A 16,466-nucleotide genomic window follows, 5' to 3' on the forward strand; every position below is an offset into this window, starting at 1 on the left:
CTATGAGCCGTTCTGGATCAGACAAGCCAAGGCTCCTGTTACTATGAGCTGGATCAGACAAGCCACGGTCCCTGTTACTATGAGCTGTTCTGGATCAGACAAGCCAAGGCTCCTGTTACTATGAGCCGTTCTGGATCAGACAAGCCAAGGCTCCTGTTACTATGAGCCGTTCTGGATCAGACAAGCCAAGGCTCCTGTTACTATGAGCTGGATCAGACAAGCCAAGGCTGCTGTTACTATGAGCTGGATCAGACAAGCCAAGGCTCCTGTTACTATGAGCTGGATCAGACAAGCCAAGGCTCCTGTTACTATGAGCTGTTCTGGATCAGACAAGCCAAGGCTCCTGTTACTATGAGCTGTTCTGGATCAGACAAGCCAAGGCTCCTGTTACTATGAGCTGGATCAGACAAGCCAAGGCTGCTGTTACTATGAGCCGTTCTGGATCAGACAAGCCAAGGCTCCTGTTACTATGAGCTGTTCTGGATCAGACAAGCCAAGGTTCCTGTTACTATGAGCTGGATCAGACAAGCCAAGGCTCCTGTTACTATGAGCCGTTCTGGATCAGACAAGCCAAGGCTCCTGTTACTATGAGCTGGATCAGACAAGCCAAGGCTCCTGTTACTATGAGCTGTTCTGGATCAGACAAGCCAAGGCTCCTGTTACTATGAGCCGTTCTGGATCAGACAAGCCAAGGCTCCTGTTACTATGAGCCGTTCTGGATCAGACAAGCCAAGAATCCTGTTACTATGAGCTGGATCAGACAAGCCAAGGTTCCTGTTACTATGAGCCATTCTGGATCAGACAAGCCAAGGCTCCTGTTACTATGAGCCGTTCTGGATCAGACAAGCCAAGGCTGCTGTTACTATGAGCCGTTCTGGATCAGACAAGCCAAGGCTCCTGTTACTATGAGCTGTTCTGGATCAGACAAGCCAAGGTTCCTGTTACTATGAGCTGGATCAGACAAGCCAAGGCTCCTGTTACTATGAGCCGTTCTGGATCAGACAAGCCAAGGCTCCTGTTACTATGAGCTGGATCAGACAAGCCAAGGTCCCTGTTACTATGAGCTGTTCTGGATCAGACAAGCCAAGGCTCCTGTTACTATGAGCCGTTCTGGATCAGACAAGCCAAGGCTCCTGTTACTATGAGCCGTTCTGGATCAGACAAGCCAAGGCTCCTGTTACTATGAGCCGTTCTGGATCAGACAAGCCAAGAATCCTGTTACTATGAGCTGGATCAGACAAGCCAAGGTTCCTGTTACTATGAGCTGTTCTGGATCAGACAAGCCAAGGCTCCTGTTACTATGAGCTGGATCAGACAAGCCAAGGCTCCTGTTACTATGAGCTGGATCAGACAAGCCAAGGCTGCTGTTACTATGAGCTGGATCAGACAAGCCAAGGCTGCTGTTACTATGAGCTGGATCAGACAAGCCAAGGCTCCTGTTACTATGAGCTGGATCAGACAAGCCAAGGCTCCTGTTACTATGAGCTGGATCAGACAAGCCAAGGCTGCTGTTACTATGAGCTGGATCAGACAAGCCAAGGCTCCTGTTACTATGAGCTGGATCAGACAAGCCATGGCTCCTGTTACTATGAGCTGTTCTGGATCAGACAAGCCAAGGCTCCTGTTACTATGAGCCGTTCTGGATCAGACAAGCCAAGGTTCCTGTTACTATGAGCTGGATCAGACAAGCCAAAGCTCCTGTTACTATGAGCTGTTCTGGATCAGACAAGCCAAGGCTCCTGTTACTATGAGCTGTTCTGGATAAGACAAGCCAAGGTTCCTGTTACTATGAGCTGGATCAGAAAAGCCAAGGCTCCTGTTACTATGAGCCGTTCTGGATCAGACAAGCCAAGGCTCCTGTTACTATGAGCTGTTCTGGATCAGACAAGCCAAGGCTCCTGTTACTATGAGCTGTTCTGGATCAGACAAGCCAAGGCTCCTGCTACTATGAGCTGTTCTGGATCAGACAAGCCAAGGTCCCTGTTACTATGAGCTGTTCTGGATCAGACAAGCCAAGGCTCCTGTTACTATGAGCCGTTCTGGATCAGACAAGCCAAGGCTCCTGTTACTATGAGCTGTTCTGGATCAGACAAGCCAAGGCTCCTGTTACTATGAGCTGGATCAGACAAGCCAAGGCTCCTGTTACTATGAGCTGGATCAGACAAGCCAAGGCTGCTGTTACTATGAGCTGGATCAGACAAGCCAAGACTCCTGTTACTATGAGCTGGATCAGACAAGCCAAGGCTCCTGTTACTATGAGCTGGATCAGACAAGCCAAGGCTGCTGTTACTATGAGCTGTTCTGGATCAGACAAGCCAAGGCTCCTCTTACTATGAGCTGGATCAGACAAGCCAAGGCTGCTGTTACTATGAGCCGTTCTGGATCAGACAAGCCAAGGCTCCTGTTACTATGAGCTGTTCTGGATCAGACAAGCCAAGGTTCCTGTTACTATGAGCTGGATCAGACAAGCCAAGGCTCCTGTTACTATGAGCCGTTCTGGATCAGACAAGCCAAGGCTCCTGTTACTATGAGCTGGATCAGACAAGCCAGGTCCCTGTTACTATGAGCTGTTCTGGATCAGACAAGCCAAGGCTCCTGCTACTTGAGCTGTTCTGGATCAGACAAGCCAAGGTCCCTGTTACTATGAGCTGTTCTGGATCAGACAAGCCAAGGCTCCTGTTACTATGAGCCGTTCTGGATCAGACAAGCCAAGGCTCCTGTTACTATGAGCTGGATCAGACAAGCCACGGTCCCTGTTATTATGAGCTGTTCTGGATCAGACAAGCCAAGGCTCCTGTTACTATGAGCTGTTCTGGATCAGACAAGCCAAGGTCCCTGTTACTATGAGCTGTTCTGGATCAGACAAGCCAAGGCTCCTGTTACTATGAGCCGTTCTGGATCAGACAAGCCAAGGCTCCTGTTACTATGAGCTGGATCAGACAAGCCACGGTCCCTGTTATTATGAGCTGTTCTGGATCAGACAAGCCAAGGCTCCTGCTACTATGAGCTGTTCTGGATCAGACAAGCCAAGGTCCCTGTTACTATGAGCTGTTCTGGATCAGACAAGCCAAGGCTCCTGTTACTATGAGCCGTTCTGGATCAGACAAGCCAAGGCTCCTGTTACTATGAGCTGGATCAGACAAGCCACGGTCCCTGTTATTATGAGCTGTTCTGGATCAGACAAGCCAAGGCTCCTGTTACTATGAGCTGTTCTGGATCAGACAAGCCAAGGTCCCTGTTACTATGAGCTGTTCTGGATCAGACAAGCCAAGGCTCCTGTTACTATGAGCCGTTCTGGATCAGACAAGCCAAGGCTCCTGTTACTATGAGCTGGATCAGACAAGCCACGGTCCCTGTTATTATGAGCTGTTCTGGATCAGACAAGCCAAGGCTCCTGTTACTATGAGCTGTTCTGGATCAGACAAGCCAAGGTCCCTGTTACTATGAGCTGTTCTGGATCAGACAAGCCAAGGCTCCTGTTACTATGAGCCGTTCTGGATCAGACAAGCCAAGGCTCCTGTTACTATGAGCTGGATCAGACAAGCCACGGTCCCTGTTATTATGAGCTGTTCTGGATCAGACAAGCCAAGGCTCCTGTTACTATGAGCCGTTCTGGATCAGACAAGCCAAGGCTCCTGTTACTATGAGCCGTTCTGGATCAGACAAGCCAAGGCTCCTGTTACTATGAGCTGTTCTGGATCAGACAAGCCAAGGCTCCTGCTACTATGAGCTGTTCTGGATCAGACAAGCCAAGGTCCCTGTTACTATGAGCTGTTCTGGATCAGACAAGCCAAGGCTCCTGTTACTATGAGCCGTTCTGGATCAGACAAGCCAAGGCTCCTGTTACTATGAGCTGTTCTGGATCAGACAAGCCAAGGCTCCTGTTACTATGAGCTGGATCAGACAAGCCAAGGCTCCTGTTACTATGAGCTGGATCAGACAAGCCAAGGCTGCTGTTACTATGAGCTGGATCAGACAAGCCAAGACTCCTGTTACTATGAGCTGGATCAGACAAGCCAAGGCTCCTGTTACTATGAGCTGGATCAGACAAGCCAAGGCTCCTGTTACTATGAGCTGTTCTGGATCAGACAAGCCAAGGCTCCTGTTACTATGAGCTGGATCAGACAAGCCAAGGCTGCTGTTACTATGAGCCGTTCTGGATCAGACAAGCCAAGGCTCCTGTTACTATGAGCTGTTCTGGATCAGACAAGCCAAGGCTCCTGTTACTATGAGCTGTTCTGGATCAGACAAGCCAAGGCTCCTGCTACTATGAGCTGTTCTGGATCAGACAAGCCAAGGTCCCTGTTACTATGAGCTGTTCTGGATCAGACAAGCCAAGGCTCCTGTTACTATGAGCCGTTCTGGATCAGACAAGCCAAGGCTCCTGTTACTATGAGCTGTTCTGGATCAGACAAGCCAAGGCTCCTGTTACTATGAGCTGGATCAGACAAGCCAAGGCTCCTGTTACTATGAGCTGGATCAGACAAGCCAAGGCTGCTGTTACTATGAGCTGGATCAGACAAGCCAAGACTCCTGTTACTATGAGCTGGATCAGACAAGCCAAGGCTCCTGTTACTATGATCAGACAAGCCAAGGCTGCTGTTACTATGAGCTGTTCTGGATCAGACAAGCCAAGGCTCCTGTTACTATGAGCTGGATCAGACAAGCCAAGGCTGCTGTTACTATGAGCCGTTCTGGATCAGACAAGCCAAGGCTCCTGTTACTATGAGCTGTTCTGGATCAGACAAGCCAAGGTTCCTGTTACTATGAGCTGGATCAGACAAGCCAAGGCTCCTGTTACTATGAGCCGTTCTGGATCAGACAAGCCAAGGCTCCTGTTACTATGAGCTGGATCAGACAAGCCACGGTCCCTGTTATTATGAGCTGTTCTGGATCAGACAAGCCAAGGCTCCTGTTACTATGAGCCGTTCTGGATCAGACAAGCCAAGGCTCCTGTTACTATGAGCCGTTCTGGATCAGACAAGCCAAGGCTCCTGTTACTATGAGCCGTTCTGGATCAGACAAGCCAAGAATCCTGTTACTATGAGCTGGATCAGACAAGCCAAGGTTCCTGTTACTATGAGCCATTCTGGATCAGACAAGCCAAGGCTCCTGTTACTATGAGCCGTTCTGGATCAGACAAGCCAAGGCTGCTGTTACTATGAGCCGTTCTGGATCAGACAAGCCAAGGCTCCTGTTACTATGAGCCGTTCTGGATCAGACAAGCCAAGGCTGCTGTTACTATGAGCTGTTCTGGATCAGACAAGCCAAGGCTTCTGTTACTATGAGCTGTTCTGGATCAGACAAGCCAAGGTTTCTGTTACTATGAGCTGGATCAGACAAGCCAAGGCTGCTGTTACTATGAGCTGGATCAGACAAGCCAAGGCTCCTGTTACTATGAGCTGGATCAGACAAGCCAAGGCTCCTGTTACTATGAGCTGTTCTGGATCAGACAAGCCAAGGCTCCTGTTACTATGAGCCGTTCTGGATCAGACAAGCCAAGGTTCCTGTTACTATGAGCTGGATCAGACAAGCCAAGGCTCCTGTTACTATGAGCCGTTCTGGATCAGACCAGCCAAGGCTCCTGTTACTATGAGCTGTTCTGGATAAGACAAGCCAAGGTTCCTGTTACTATGAGCTGGATCAGAACAAGCCAAGGCTCCTGTTACTATGAGCCGTTCTGGATCAGACAAGCCAAGGCTCCTGTTACTATGAGCTGTTCTGGATCAGACAAGCCAAGGCTCCTGTTACTATGAGCTGTTCTGGATCAGACAAGCCAAGGCTCCTGCTACTATGAGCTGTTCTGGATCAGACAAGCCAAGGCTCCTGTTACTATGAGCCGTTCTGGATCAGACAAGCCAAGGCTCCTGTTACTATGAGCCGTTCTGGATCAGACAAGCCAAGGTTCCTGTTACTATGAGCTGGATCAGACAAGCCAAGGCTCCTGTTACTATGAGCCGTTCTGGATCAGACAAGCCAAGGCTCCTGTTACTATGAGCTGTTCTGGATCAGACAAGCCAAGGCTCCTGTTACTATGAGCCGTTCTGGATCAGACAAGCCAAGGCTGCTGTTACTATGAGCCATTCTGGATCAGACAAGCCAAGGCTGCTGTTACTATGAGCTGTTCTGGATCAGACAAGCCAAGGCTTCTGTTACTATGAGCTGTTCTGGATCAGACAAGCCAAGGCTCCTGTTACTATGAGCTGTTCTGGATCAGACAAGCCAAGGTTCCTGTTACTATGAGCTGGATCAGACAAGCCAAGGCTGCTGTTACTATGAGCTGTTCTGGATCAGACAAGCCAAGGCTCATGTTACTATGAGCTGTTCTGGATCAGACAAGCCAATGTTCCTGTTACTATGAGCTGGATCAGACAAGCCAAGGCTCCTGTTACTATGAGCCGTTCTGGATCAGACAAGCCAAGGCTCCTGTTACTATGAGCCGTTCTGGATCAGACAAGCCAAGGCTGCTGTTACTATGAGCCGTTCTGGATCAGACAAGCCAAGGCTCCTGTTACTATGAGCCGTTCTGGATCAGACAAGCCAAGGTTCCTGTTACTATGAGCCGTTCTGGATCAGACAAGCCAAGGCTCCTGTTACTATGAGCCTGATCAGACAAGCCAAGGCTGCTGTTACTATGAGCTGGATCAGACAAGCCAAGGCTCCTGTTACTATGAGCTGGATCAGACAAGCCAAGGCTCCTGTTACTATGAGCTGGATCAGACAAGCCAAGGCTGCTGTTACTATGAGATGTTCTGGATCAGACAAGCCAAGGCTCCTGTTACTATGAGCCGTTCTGGATCAGACAAGCCAAGGTTCCTGTTACTATGAGCTGGATCAGACAAGCCAAGGCTCCTGTTACTATGAGCTGTTCTGGATCAGACAAGCCAAGGTTCCTGTTACTATGAGCTGGATCAGACAAGCCAAGGCTGCTGTTACTATGAGCTGGATCAGACAAGCCAAGGCTCCTGTTACTATGAGCTGGATCAGACAAGCCAAGGCTCCTGTTACTATGAGCTGTTCTGGATCAGACAAGCCAAGGCTCCTGTTACTATGAGCCGTTCTGGATCAGACAAGCCAAGGTTCCTGTTACTATGAGCTGGATCAGACAAGCCAAGGCTCCTGTTACTATGAGCCGTTCTGGATCAGACCAGCCAAGGCTCCTGTTACTATGAGCTGTTCTGGATAAGACAAGCCAAGGTTCCTGTTACTATGAGCTGGATCAGAAAAGCCAAGGCTCCTGTTACTATGAGCCGTTCTGGATCAGACAAGCCAAGGCTCCTGTTACTATGAGCTGTTCTGGATCAGACAAGCCAAGGCTCCTGTTACTATGAGCTGTTCTGGATCAGACAAGCCAAGGCTCCTGCTACTATGAGCTGTTCTGGATCAGACAAGCCAAGGTCCCTGTTACTATGAGCTGTTCTGGATCAGACAAGCCAAGGCTCCTGTTACTATGAGCCGTTCTGGATCAGACAAGCCAAGGCTCCTGTTACTATGAGCCGTTCTGGATCAGACAAGCCAATGTTCCTGTTACTATGAGCTGGATCAGACAAGCCAAGGCTCCTGTTACTATGAGCCGTTCTGGATCAGACAAGCCAAGGCTCCTGTTACTATGAGCCGTTCTGGATCAGACAAGCCAAGGCTGCTGTTACTATGAGCCGTTCTGGATCAGACAAGCCAAGGCTCCTGTTACTATGAGCCGTTCTGGATCAGACAAGCCAAGGTTCCTGTTACTATGAGCCGTTCTGGATCAGACAAGCCAAGGCTCCTGTTACTATGAGCTGGATCAGACAAGCCAAGGCTGCTGTTACTATGAGCTGGATCAGACAAGCCAAGGCTCCTGTTACTATGAGCTGGATCAGACAAGCCAAGGCTCCTGTTACTATGAGCTGGATCAGACAAGCCAAGGCTGCTGTTACTATGAGCTGTTCTGGATCAGACAAGCCAAGGCTCCTGTTACTATGAGCCGTTCTGGATCAGACAAGCCAAGGTTCCTGTTACTATGAGCTGGATCAGACAAGCCAAGGCTCCTGTTACTATGAGCCGTTCTGGATCAGACAAGCCAAGGCTCCTGTTACTATGAGCTGTTCTGGATCAGACAAGCCAAGGTTCCTGTTACTATGAGCTGGATCAGACAAGCCAAGGCTCCTGTTACTACGAGCCGTTCTGGATCAGACAAGCCAAGGCTCCTGTTACTATGAGCTGTTCTGGATCAGACAAGCCAAGGCTCCTGCTACTATGAGCTGTTCTGGATCAGACAAGCCACGGTCCCTGTTACTATGAGCTGTTCTGGATCAGACAAGCCAAGGCTCCTGTTACTATGAGCCGTTCTGGATCAGACAAGCCAAGGCTCCTGTTACTATGAGCCGTTCTGGATCAGACAAGCCAAGGCTCCTGTTACTATGAGCCGTTCTGGATCAGACAAGCCAAGGCTCCTGTTACTATGAGCCGTTCTGGATCAGACAAGCCAAGGTTCCTGTTACTATGAGCCATTCTGGATCAGACAAGCCAAGGCTCCTGTTACTATGAGCCGTTCTGGATCAGACAAGCCAAGGCTCCTGTTACTATGAGCCGTTCTGGATCAGACAAGCCAAGGCTCCTGTTACTATGAGCTGGATCAGACAAGCCAAGGTTCCTGTTACTATGAGCCGTTCTGGATCAGACAAGCCAAGGCTCCTGTTACTATGAGCCGTTCTGGATCAGACAAGCCAAGGCTGCTGTTACTATGAGCCGTTCTGGATCAGACAAGCCAAGGCTCCTGTTACTATGAGCCGTTCTGGATCAGACAAGCCAAGGCTCCTGTTACTATGAGCTGGATCAGACAAGCCAAGGTTCCTGTTACTATGAGCCATTCTGGATCAGACAAGCCAAGGCTCCTGTTACTATGAGCTGTTCTGGATCAGACAAGCCAAGGCTGCTGTTACTATGAGCCGTTCTGGATCAGACAAGCCAAGGCTGCTGTTACTATGAGCCGTTCTGGATCAGACAAGCCAAGGCTGCTGTTACTATGAGCCGTTCTGGATCAGACAAGCCAAGGCTCCTGTTACTATGAGCCGTTCTGGATCAGACAAGCCAAGGCTTCTGTTACTATGAGCTGTTCTGGATCAGACAAGCCAAGGCTCCTGTTACTATGAGCTGTTCTGGATCAGACAAGCCAAGGTTCCTGTTACTATGAGTTGGATCAGACAAGCCAAGGCTGCTGTTACTATGAGCTGGATCAGACAAGCCAAGGCTCCTGTTACTATGAGCTGGATCAGACAAGCCAAGGCTCCTGTTACTATGAGCTGTTCTGGATCAGACAAGCCAAGGCTCCTGTTACTATGAGCCGTTCTGGATCAGACAAGCCAAGGTTCCTGTTACTATGAGCTGGATCAGACAAGCCAAGGCTCCTGTTACTATGAGCCGTTCTGAATCAGACAAGCCAAGGCTCCTGTTACTATGAGTTGTTCTGGATAAGACAAGCCAAGGTTCCTGTTACTATGAGCTGGATCAGAAAAGCCAAGGCTCCTGTTACTATGAGCCGTTCTGGATCAGACAAGCCAAGGCTCCTGTTACTATGAGCTGTTCTGGATCAGACAAGCCAAGGCTCCTGTTACTATGAGCTGTTCTGGATCAGACAAGCCAAGGCTCCTGCTACTATGAGCTGTTCTGGATCAGACAAGCCAAGGTCCCTGTTACTATGAGCTGTTCTGGATCAGACAAGCCAAGGCTCCTGTTACTATGAGCTGGATCAGACAAGCCAAGGCTCCTGTTACTATGAGCTGGATCAGACAAGCCAAGGCTGCTGTTACTATGAGCTGTTCTGGATCAGACAAGCCAAGGCTCCTGTTACTATGAGCCGTTCTGGATCAGACAAGCCAAGGTTCCTGTTACTATGAGCTGGATCAGACAAGCCAAGGCTGCTGTTACTATGAGCTGGATCAGACAAGCCAAGGCTCCTGTTACTATGAGCTGGATCAGACAAGCCAAGGCTCCTGTTACTATGAGCTGGATCAGACAAGCCAAGGCTCCTGTTACTATGAGCTGTTCTGGATCAGACAAGCCAAGGCTCCTGTTACTATGAGCCGTTCTGGATCAGACAAGCCAAGGTTCCTGTTACTATGAGCTGTCAGACAAGCCAAGGCTCCTGTTACTATGAGCCGTTCTGGATCAGACAAGCCAAAGCTCCTGTTACTATGAGCTGTTCTGGATCAGACAAGCCAAGGTTCCTGTTACTATGAGCTGGATCAGACAAGCCAAGGCTCCTGTTACTATGAGCCGTTCTGGATCAGACAAGCCAAGGCTCCTGTTACTATGAGCTGTTCTGGATCAGACAAGCCAAGGTTCCTGTTACTATGAGCTGGATCAGACAAGCCAAGGCTCCTGTTACTATGAGCCGTTCTGGATCAGACAAGCCAAGGCTCCTGTTACTATGAGCTGTTCTGGATCAGACAAGCCAAGGCTCCTGTTACTATGAGCTGTTCTGGATCAGACAAGCCAAGGCCCTGTTACTATGAGCTGTTCTGGATCAGACAAGCCGAAGCTGCTGTTACTATGAGCCGTTCTGGATCAGACAAGCCAAGGCTTCTGTTACTATGAGCTGTTCTGGATCAGACAAGCCAAGGTTCCTGTTACTATGAGCTGGATCAGACAAGCCAAGGCTGCTGTTACTATGAGCTGGATCAGACAAGCCAAGGTTCCTGTTACTATGAGCCATTCTGGATCAGACAAGCCAAGGCTCCTGTTACTATGAGCCATTCTGGATCAGACAAGCCAAGGCTCCTGTTACTATGAGCTGGATCAGACAAGCCAAGGTTCCTGTTACTATGAGCCATTCTGGATCAGACAAGCCAAGGCTCCTGTTACTATGAGCCGTTCTGGATCAGACAAGCCAAGGCTGCTGTTACTATGAGCCGTTCTGGATCAGACAAGCCAAGGTTCCTGTTACTATGAGCTGGATCAGACAAGCCAAGGCTCCTGTTACTATGAGCCGTTCTGGATCAGACAAGCCAAGGCTCCTGTTACTATGAGCTGTTCTGGATCAGACAAGCCAAGGTTCCTGTTACTATGAGCTGGATCAGACAAGCCAAGGCTCCTGTTACTATGAGCCGTTCTGGATCAGACAAGCCAAGGCTCCTGTTACTATGAGCTGTTCTGGATCAGACAAGCCAAGGTTCCTGTTACTATGAGCTGGATCAGACAAGCCAAGGCTCCTGTTACTATGAGCCGTTCTGGATCAGACAAGCCAAGGCTCCTGTTACTATGAGCTGTTCTGGATCAGACAAGCCAAGGCTCCTGTTACTATGAGCTGTTCTGGATCAGACAAGCCAAGGCCCTGTTACTATGAGCTGTTCTGGATCAGACAAGCCAAGGCTCCTGTTACTATGAGCTGTTCTGGATCAGACAAGCCAAGGCTCCTGTTACTATGAGCCGTTCTGGATCAGACAAGCCAAGGCTCCTGTTACTATGAGCCGTTCTGGATCAGACAAGCCAAGGCTCCTGTTACTATGAGCTGGATCAGACAAGCCAAGGTTCCTGTTACTATGAGCCATTCTGGATCAGACAAGCCAAGGCTCCTGTTACTATGAGCCGTTCTGGATCAGACAAGCCAAGGCTCCTGTTACTATGAGCTGGATCAGACAAGCCAAGGCTCCTGTTACTATGAGCTGGATCAGACAAGCCAAGGCTCCTGTTACTATGAGCTGGATCAGACAAGCCAAGGCTGCTGTTACTATGAGCTGTTCTGGATCAGACAAGCCAAGGCTCCTGTTACTATGAGCCGTTCTGGATCAGACAAGCCAAGGTTCCTGTTACTATGAGCTGGATCAGACAAGCCAAGGCTCCTGTTACTATGAGCCGTTCTGGATCAGACAAGCCAAAGCTCCTGTTACTATGAGCTGTTCTGGATCAGACAAGCCAAGGTTCCTGTTACTATGAGCTGGATCAGACAAGCCAAGGCTCCTGTTACTATGAGCCGTTCTGGATCAGACAAGCCAAGGCTCCTGTTACTATGAGCTGTTCTGGATCAGACAAGCCAAGGTTCCTGTTACTATGAGCCATTCTGGATCAGACAAGCCAAGGCTCCTGTTACTATGAGCCGTTCTGGATCAGACAAGCCAAGGCTCCTGTTACTATGAGCTGTTCTGGATCAGACAAGCCAAGGCTCCTGCTACTATGAGCTGTTCTGGATCAGACAAGCCACGGCCCCTGTTACTATGAGCTGTTCTGGATCAGACAAGCCAAGGCTCCTGTTACTATGAGCCGTTCTGGATCAGACAAGCCAAGGCTCCTGTTACTATGAGCCGTTCTGGATCAGACAAGCCAAGGCTCCTGTTACTATGAGCCGTTCTGGATCAGACAAGCCAAGGCTCCTGTTACTATGAGCTGGATCAGACAAGCCAAGGTTCATGTTACTATGAGCCATTCTGGATCAGACAAGCCAAGGCTCCTGTTACTATGAGCCGTTCTGGATCAGACAAGCCAAGTCTCCTGTTACTATGAGCTGGATCAGACAAGCCAAGGTTCCTGTTACTATGAGCCATTCTGGATCAGACAAGCCAAGGCTCCTGTTACTATGAGCCGTTCTGGATCAGACAAGCCAAGGCTGCTGTTACTATGAGCCGTTCTGGATCAGACAAGCCAAGGCTGCTGTTACTATGAGCCGTTCTGGATCAGACAAGCCAAGGCTCCTGTTACTATGAGCCGTTCTGGATCAGACAAGCCAAGGCTGCTGTTACTATGAGCTGTTCTGGATCAGACAAGCCAAGGTTCCTGTTACTATGAGCCGTTCTGGATCAGACAAGCCAAGGCTCCTGTTACTATGAGCCGTTCTGGATCAGACAAGCCAAAGCTGCTGTTACTATGAGCTGTTCTGGATCAGACAAGCCAAGGCTGCTGTTACTATGAGCTGGACCAGACAAGCCAAGGCTGCTGTTACTATGAGCTGGATCAGACAAGCCAAGGCTCCTGTTACTTATATATTAACTTCACTTTAATAATATCCAAATCATATAGTGAACAACAGAGGGTTTATACTTGTATAAAATCAATCGAAGCTAATAATGAAAACAAAATACACATTTTTAAATATTTAGTCTGATTTTAGACATGATCAGGTTTCCAGATGGAAAAAAAAACAAAACAAAAGTAGGTCTATTTTGTTAATGATTTCATATAAACAATATGATTTAATTTGGCAAAAACAAAAACCTAAATTCTCAGGTCAATAACATAAGTCAGAACACAGCGTCTATATTCTCGCATGTGATTTCAGGTCCTCTGACTGGGAAAATGTCTTTCCACACTGAGAGCAGTGGTAGGTCTTCTCCCCTCTTGTATGTGTCCTCTCATGCCTATTCAGGCCCCCTAACTTAGTAAAACTCTTTCCACAGTGGAAGCAGCGGTAGGACTTTTCTTGTGTGTGCGTCCTCTCGTGCTTTTTCAGGCCCCCTGACCAACTAAAACTCTTTCCACAGTGGGAACAGTGGTAGGGCTTTTCTCCTGTGTGTATTCTGTATTTTCATGTTCCCTAACTGGGTAAAACTCTTTCCACAGTGGGAACATTGGATCAGCTTTTCTCCTATGGTTTTTCAGATTCCAGGATAAGAAAAATCTCTTTCCACAGTGGGAGCAGTGGTGTGGGCTTGCTGGTTTGGGCCTTGCAGGGTCTGCTTCCTCTGAAGGACTCTTCCTACTGTGAGAGTCTGGTCTCTCTCCTGCCAAAGACGAACAGATTATTTAGTTATACAGAGAGGCCTGAATAAAAGCCTACACATAATAAAACTGTCTTACTGTGAAGTCGAATCCAGAATAGATCCCTCAATAACCTGGTCAGTCTTCACAACATTACATCATTAAAAATAAACTTTGTAAGATAATAAAAACAAATGATGTAGAGCTCCATATCTAATCTCTCAGGGAATGTCATGATGTCATAATAACAGATAATGTCATGGTTACAGGCTGAGCAGAGCACTATAATAATAGATAATGTCATGTTTATAGGCTGAGCAGAGATCTATCATAATGATAATGTTTATAGGCTGAACAGAGCTCTATAATAATAGATAATGTCATGTTTATAGGCTGAGCAGAGCTCTATAATAATAGATAATGTCATGTTTATAGGCTGAATAGAGCTCTTTAATAATAGATAATGTCATGTTTATAGGCTGAGCAGAGATCTATCATAATGATAATGTTTATAGGCTGAACAGAGCTCTATAATAGATAATGTCATGTTTATAGGCTGAGCAGAGATCTATAATAATAGATAATGTCATGTTTATAGGCTGAATAGAGCTCTTTAATAATAGATAATGTCATGTTTATAGGCTGAGCAGAGATCTATCATAATGATAATGTTTATAGGCTGAACAGAGCTCTATAATAGATCATGTCATGTTTATAGGCTGAGCAGAGATCTATCATAATGATAATGTTTATAGGCTGAACAGAGCTCTATAATGATAGATAATGTCATGTTTATAGGCTGAGCAGAGATCTATAATAATAGATAATGTCATGTTTATAGGCTGAGCAGAGCTCTATAATAGATCATGTCATGTTTATAGGCTGAGCAGAGCTCTATAATAGATAATGTCATTTTTATAGGCTTAGCAGAGCTCTATAATAATAGATAATGTCATGTTTATAGGCTGGGCAGAGATCTATCATAATGATAATGTTTATAGGCTGAACAGAGCTCTATAATAATAGATAATGTCATGTTTATAGGCTGAACAGAGCTCTATAATAATAGATAATGTCATGTTTATAGGCTGAACAGACCTCTCGACGGAATAAGACAGATGTCTTATTTAAGATACTCTTTGAAGAGGGTTTCAGCTGTTTTGGGAAAATGGGCAGGAGGAACCTTGTTCCACTATTGGGGTGTCAGGACAGAGAAGAGCGTTGGCTGGGCTGAGCGCTTACTTACTGGTCTTAATCAAATCTTCTGTCTCCTCCTCGTCGTCTTCTTTCAATGTGACAGTCATCTCCCCCTCCTCCCCTGCATCCTCCTCTTCTTTAACTGAAACATCTTTCTCTTCTTCTTTCACTGTAACAGCCTCACCCTCTACTTGTTTTTGTATTGTAACAGCCTCCTCTTCCTCCTCCTCTTTCACAACAACGTTCAGCCACAGACCCTCTTTGTCCGTCCAGCAGACCTCCTCTTCTTTATCAGCAGGAGAGTAGCTTAGTGAACTCATGATCGGGGATGTTTGCTAGCTACTTGGCATTAGCGACTAGCCTAGTCCTAGGCAAATGTAAGACTTTTGCCTGACTAACAACGTAAATATGAAATGTTTAAAACACATGGGAAAATATGCACTGAAACAGTCTAAAAAAGCTTGAACGTTTAGGCTATGTCGCCTAGCAAGCTACTGAAGTGACTGACTCACTGTTGTTGAAAAAGCGTCCCGTCCACTAGATTACACGTCATGCAGCATGGCCTGAAAAAAAACACATCTGCTGATTGGTAACGCATGATTTATCGCCATCTGCTGACTGGAGTGGGTAACGCAGTTCTTTGATTTATTTAATTTTTCATTTAACAAGGCCCCACTGCTGGAATAATCTGCAGATCTCATTAAAGTCTAGATTGACCTAGAAGGTGGAAATGTAACTGTTGTTTATTTTATTGATTTTTTTTATTTCAACTTTATTTAACCAGGTAGGCTAGTTGAGAACAAGTTCTCATTTACAACTGCGACCTGGCCAAGATAAAGCATAGCAGTGTGAGCAGACAACACAGAGTTACACATGGAATAAACAATTAACAAGTCAATAACACAGTAGAAAACAAAGGGGGATGGGGGGCGAAGCCCTATCACACAGATGGGGGGCAAACATACAGTCAATAACACAATAGAAAAAATCTGTATACAGTGTGTGCAAAGGGAGTAAGGAGGTAAGGCAATACATCTGTAAGTAGAAATACTGGTTTGCAAAAGAGCAGAAAAACAAAAACAAATATGGGAATGAGGTAGGTAGTTGGTTGGATGGGCTATTTACAGATGGGCTGTGTACAGCTGCAGCGATCGGTAAGCTGCTCTGACAGCTGATGCTTAAAGTTAGTGAGGGAGATATAAGTCTCCAAAAGGCAGCAGAAGGAGGTGTTGGATTTGGGGATGACCAGTGAGATATACCTCCTGGAGCACGTGCTATGGGTGGGTGTTGCTATGGTGACCAGTGAGATATACCTCCTGGAGCGCGTGCTATGGGTGGATGTTGCTATGGTGACCAGTGAGATATACCTCCTGGAGCGCGTGCTATGGGTGGATGTTGCTATGGTGACCAGTGAGATATACCTCCTGGAGCGCGTGCTATGGGTGGATGTTGCTATGGTGACCAGTGAGATATACCTGCTGGAGCGCGTGCTATGGGTGGATGTTGCTATGGTGACCAGTGAGATATACCTCCTGGAGCACTTGCTATGGGTGGGTGTTGCTATGGTGACCAGTGAGATATACCTCCTGGAGCGCGTGCTA

General features: G+C 47.4%; 1 protein-coding gene across 1 annotated transcript; it reads right to left on the bottom strand.

The window, feature by feature from the left end:
* Window positions 1–12,921: 12,921 nt before the first annotated feature.
* Window positions 12,922–15,397, bottom strand: LOC121844306 (proline-, glutamic acid- and leucine-rich protein 1-like). The gene is made up of 2 exons (XM_042314240.1): window positions 14,915–15,397; window positions 12,922–13,691 (listed from the first exon to the last, which is right to left on the bottom strand). Exons 1-2 carry the CDS (start codon window positions 15,183–15,185, stop codon window positions 13,417–13,419), a joined length of 546 nt encoding a protein of 181 aa, XP_042170174.1. The 5' UTR covers window positions 15,186–15,397; the 3' UTR covers window positions 12,922–13,416.
* Between the last annotated feature and the right edge of the window lie 1,069 nt (window positions 15,398–16,466).

Source organism: Oncorhynchus tshawytscha, unplaced genomic scaffold, assembly GCF_018296145.1.
Source record: "Oncorhynchus tshawytscha isolate Ot180627B unplaced genomic scaffold, Otsh_v2.0 Un_contig_7609_pilon_pilon, whole genome shotgun sequence".
NCBI classification, from domain to species: Eukaryota; Metazoa; Chordata; class Actinopteri; order Salmoniformes; family Salmonidae; genus Oncorhynchus; species Oncorhynchus tshawytscha.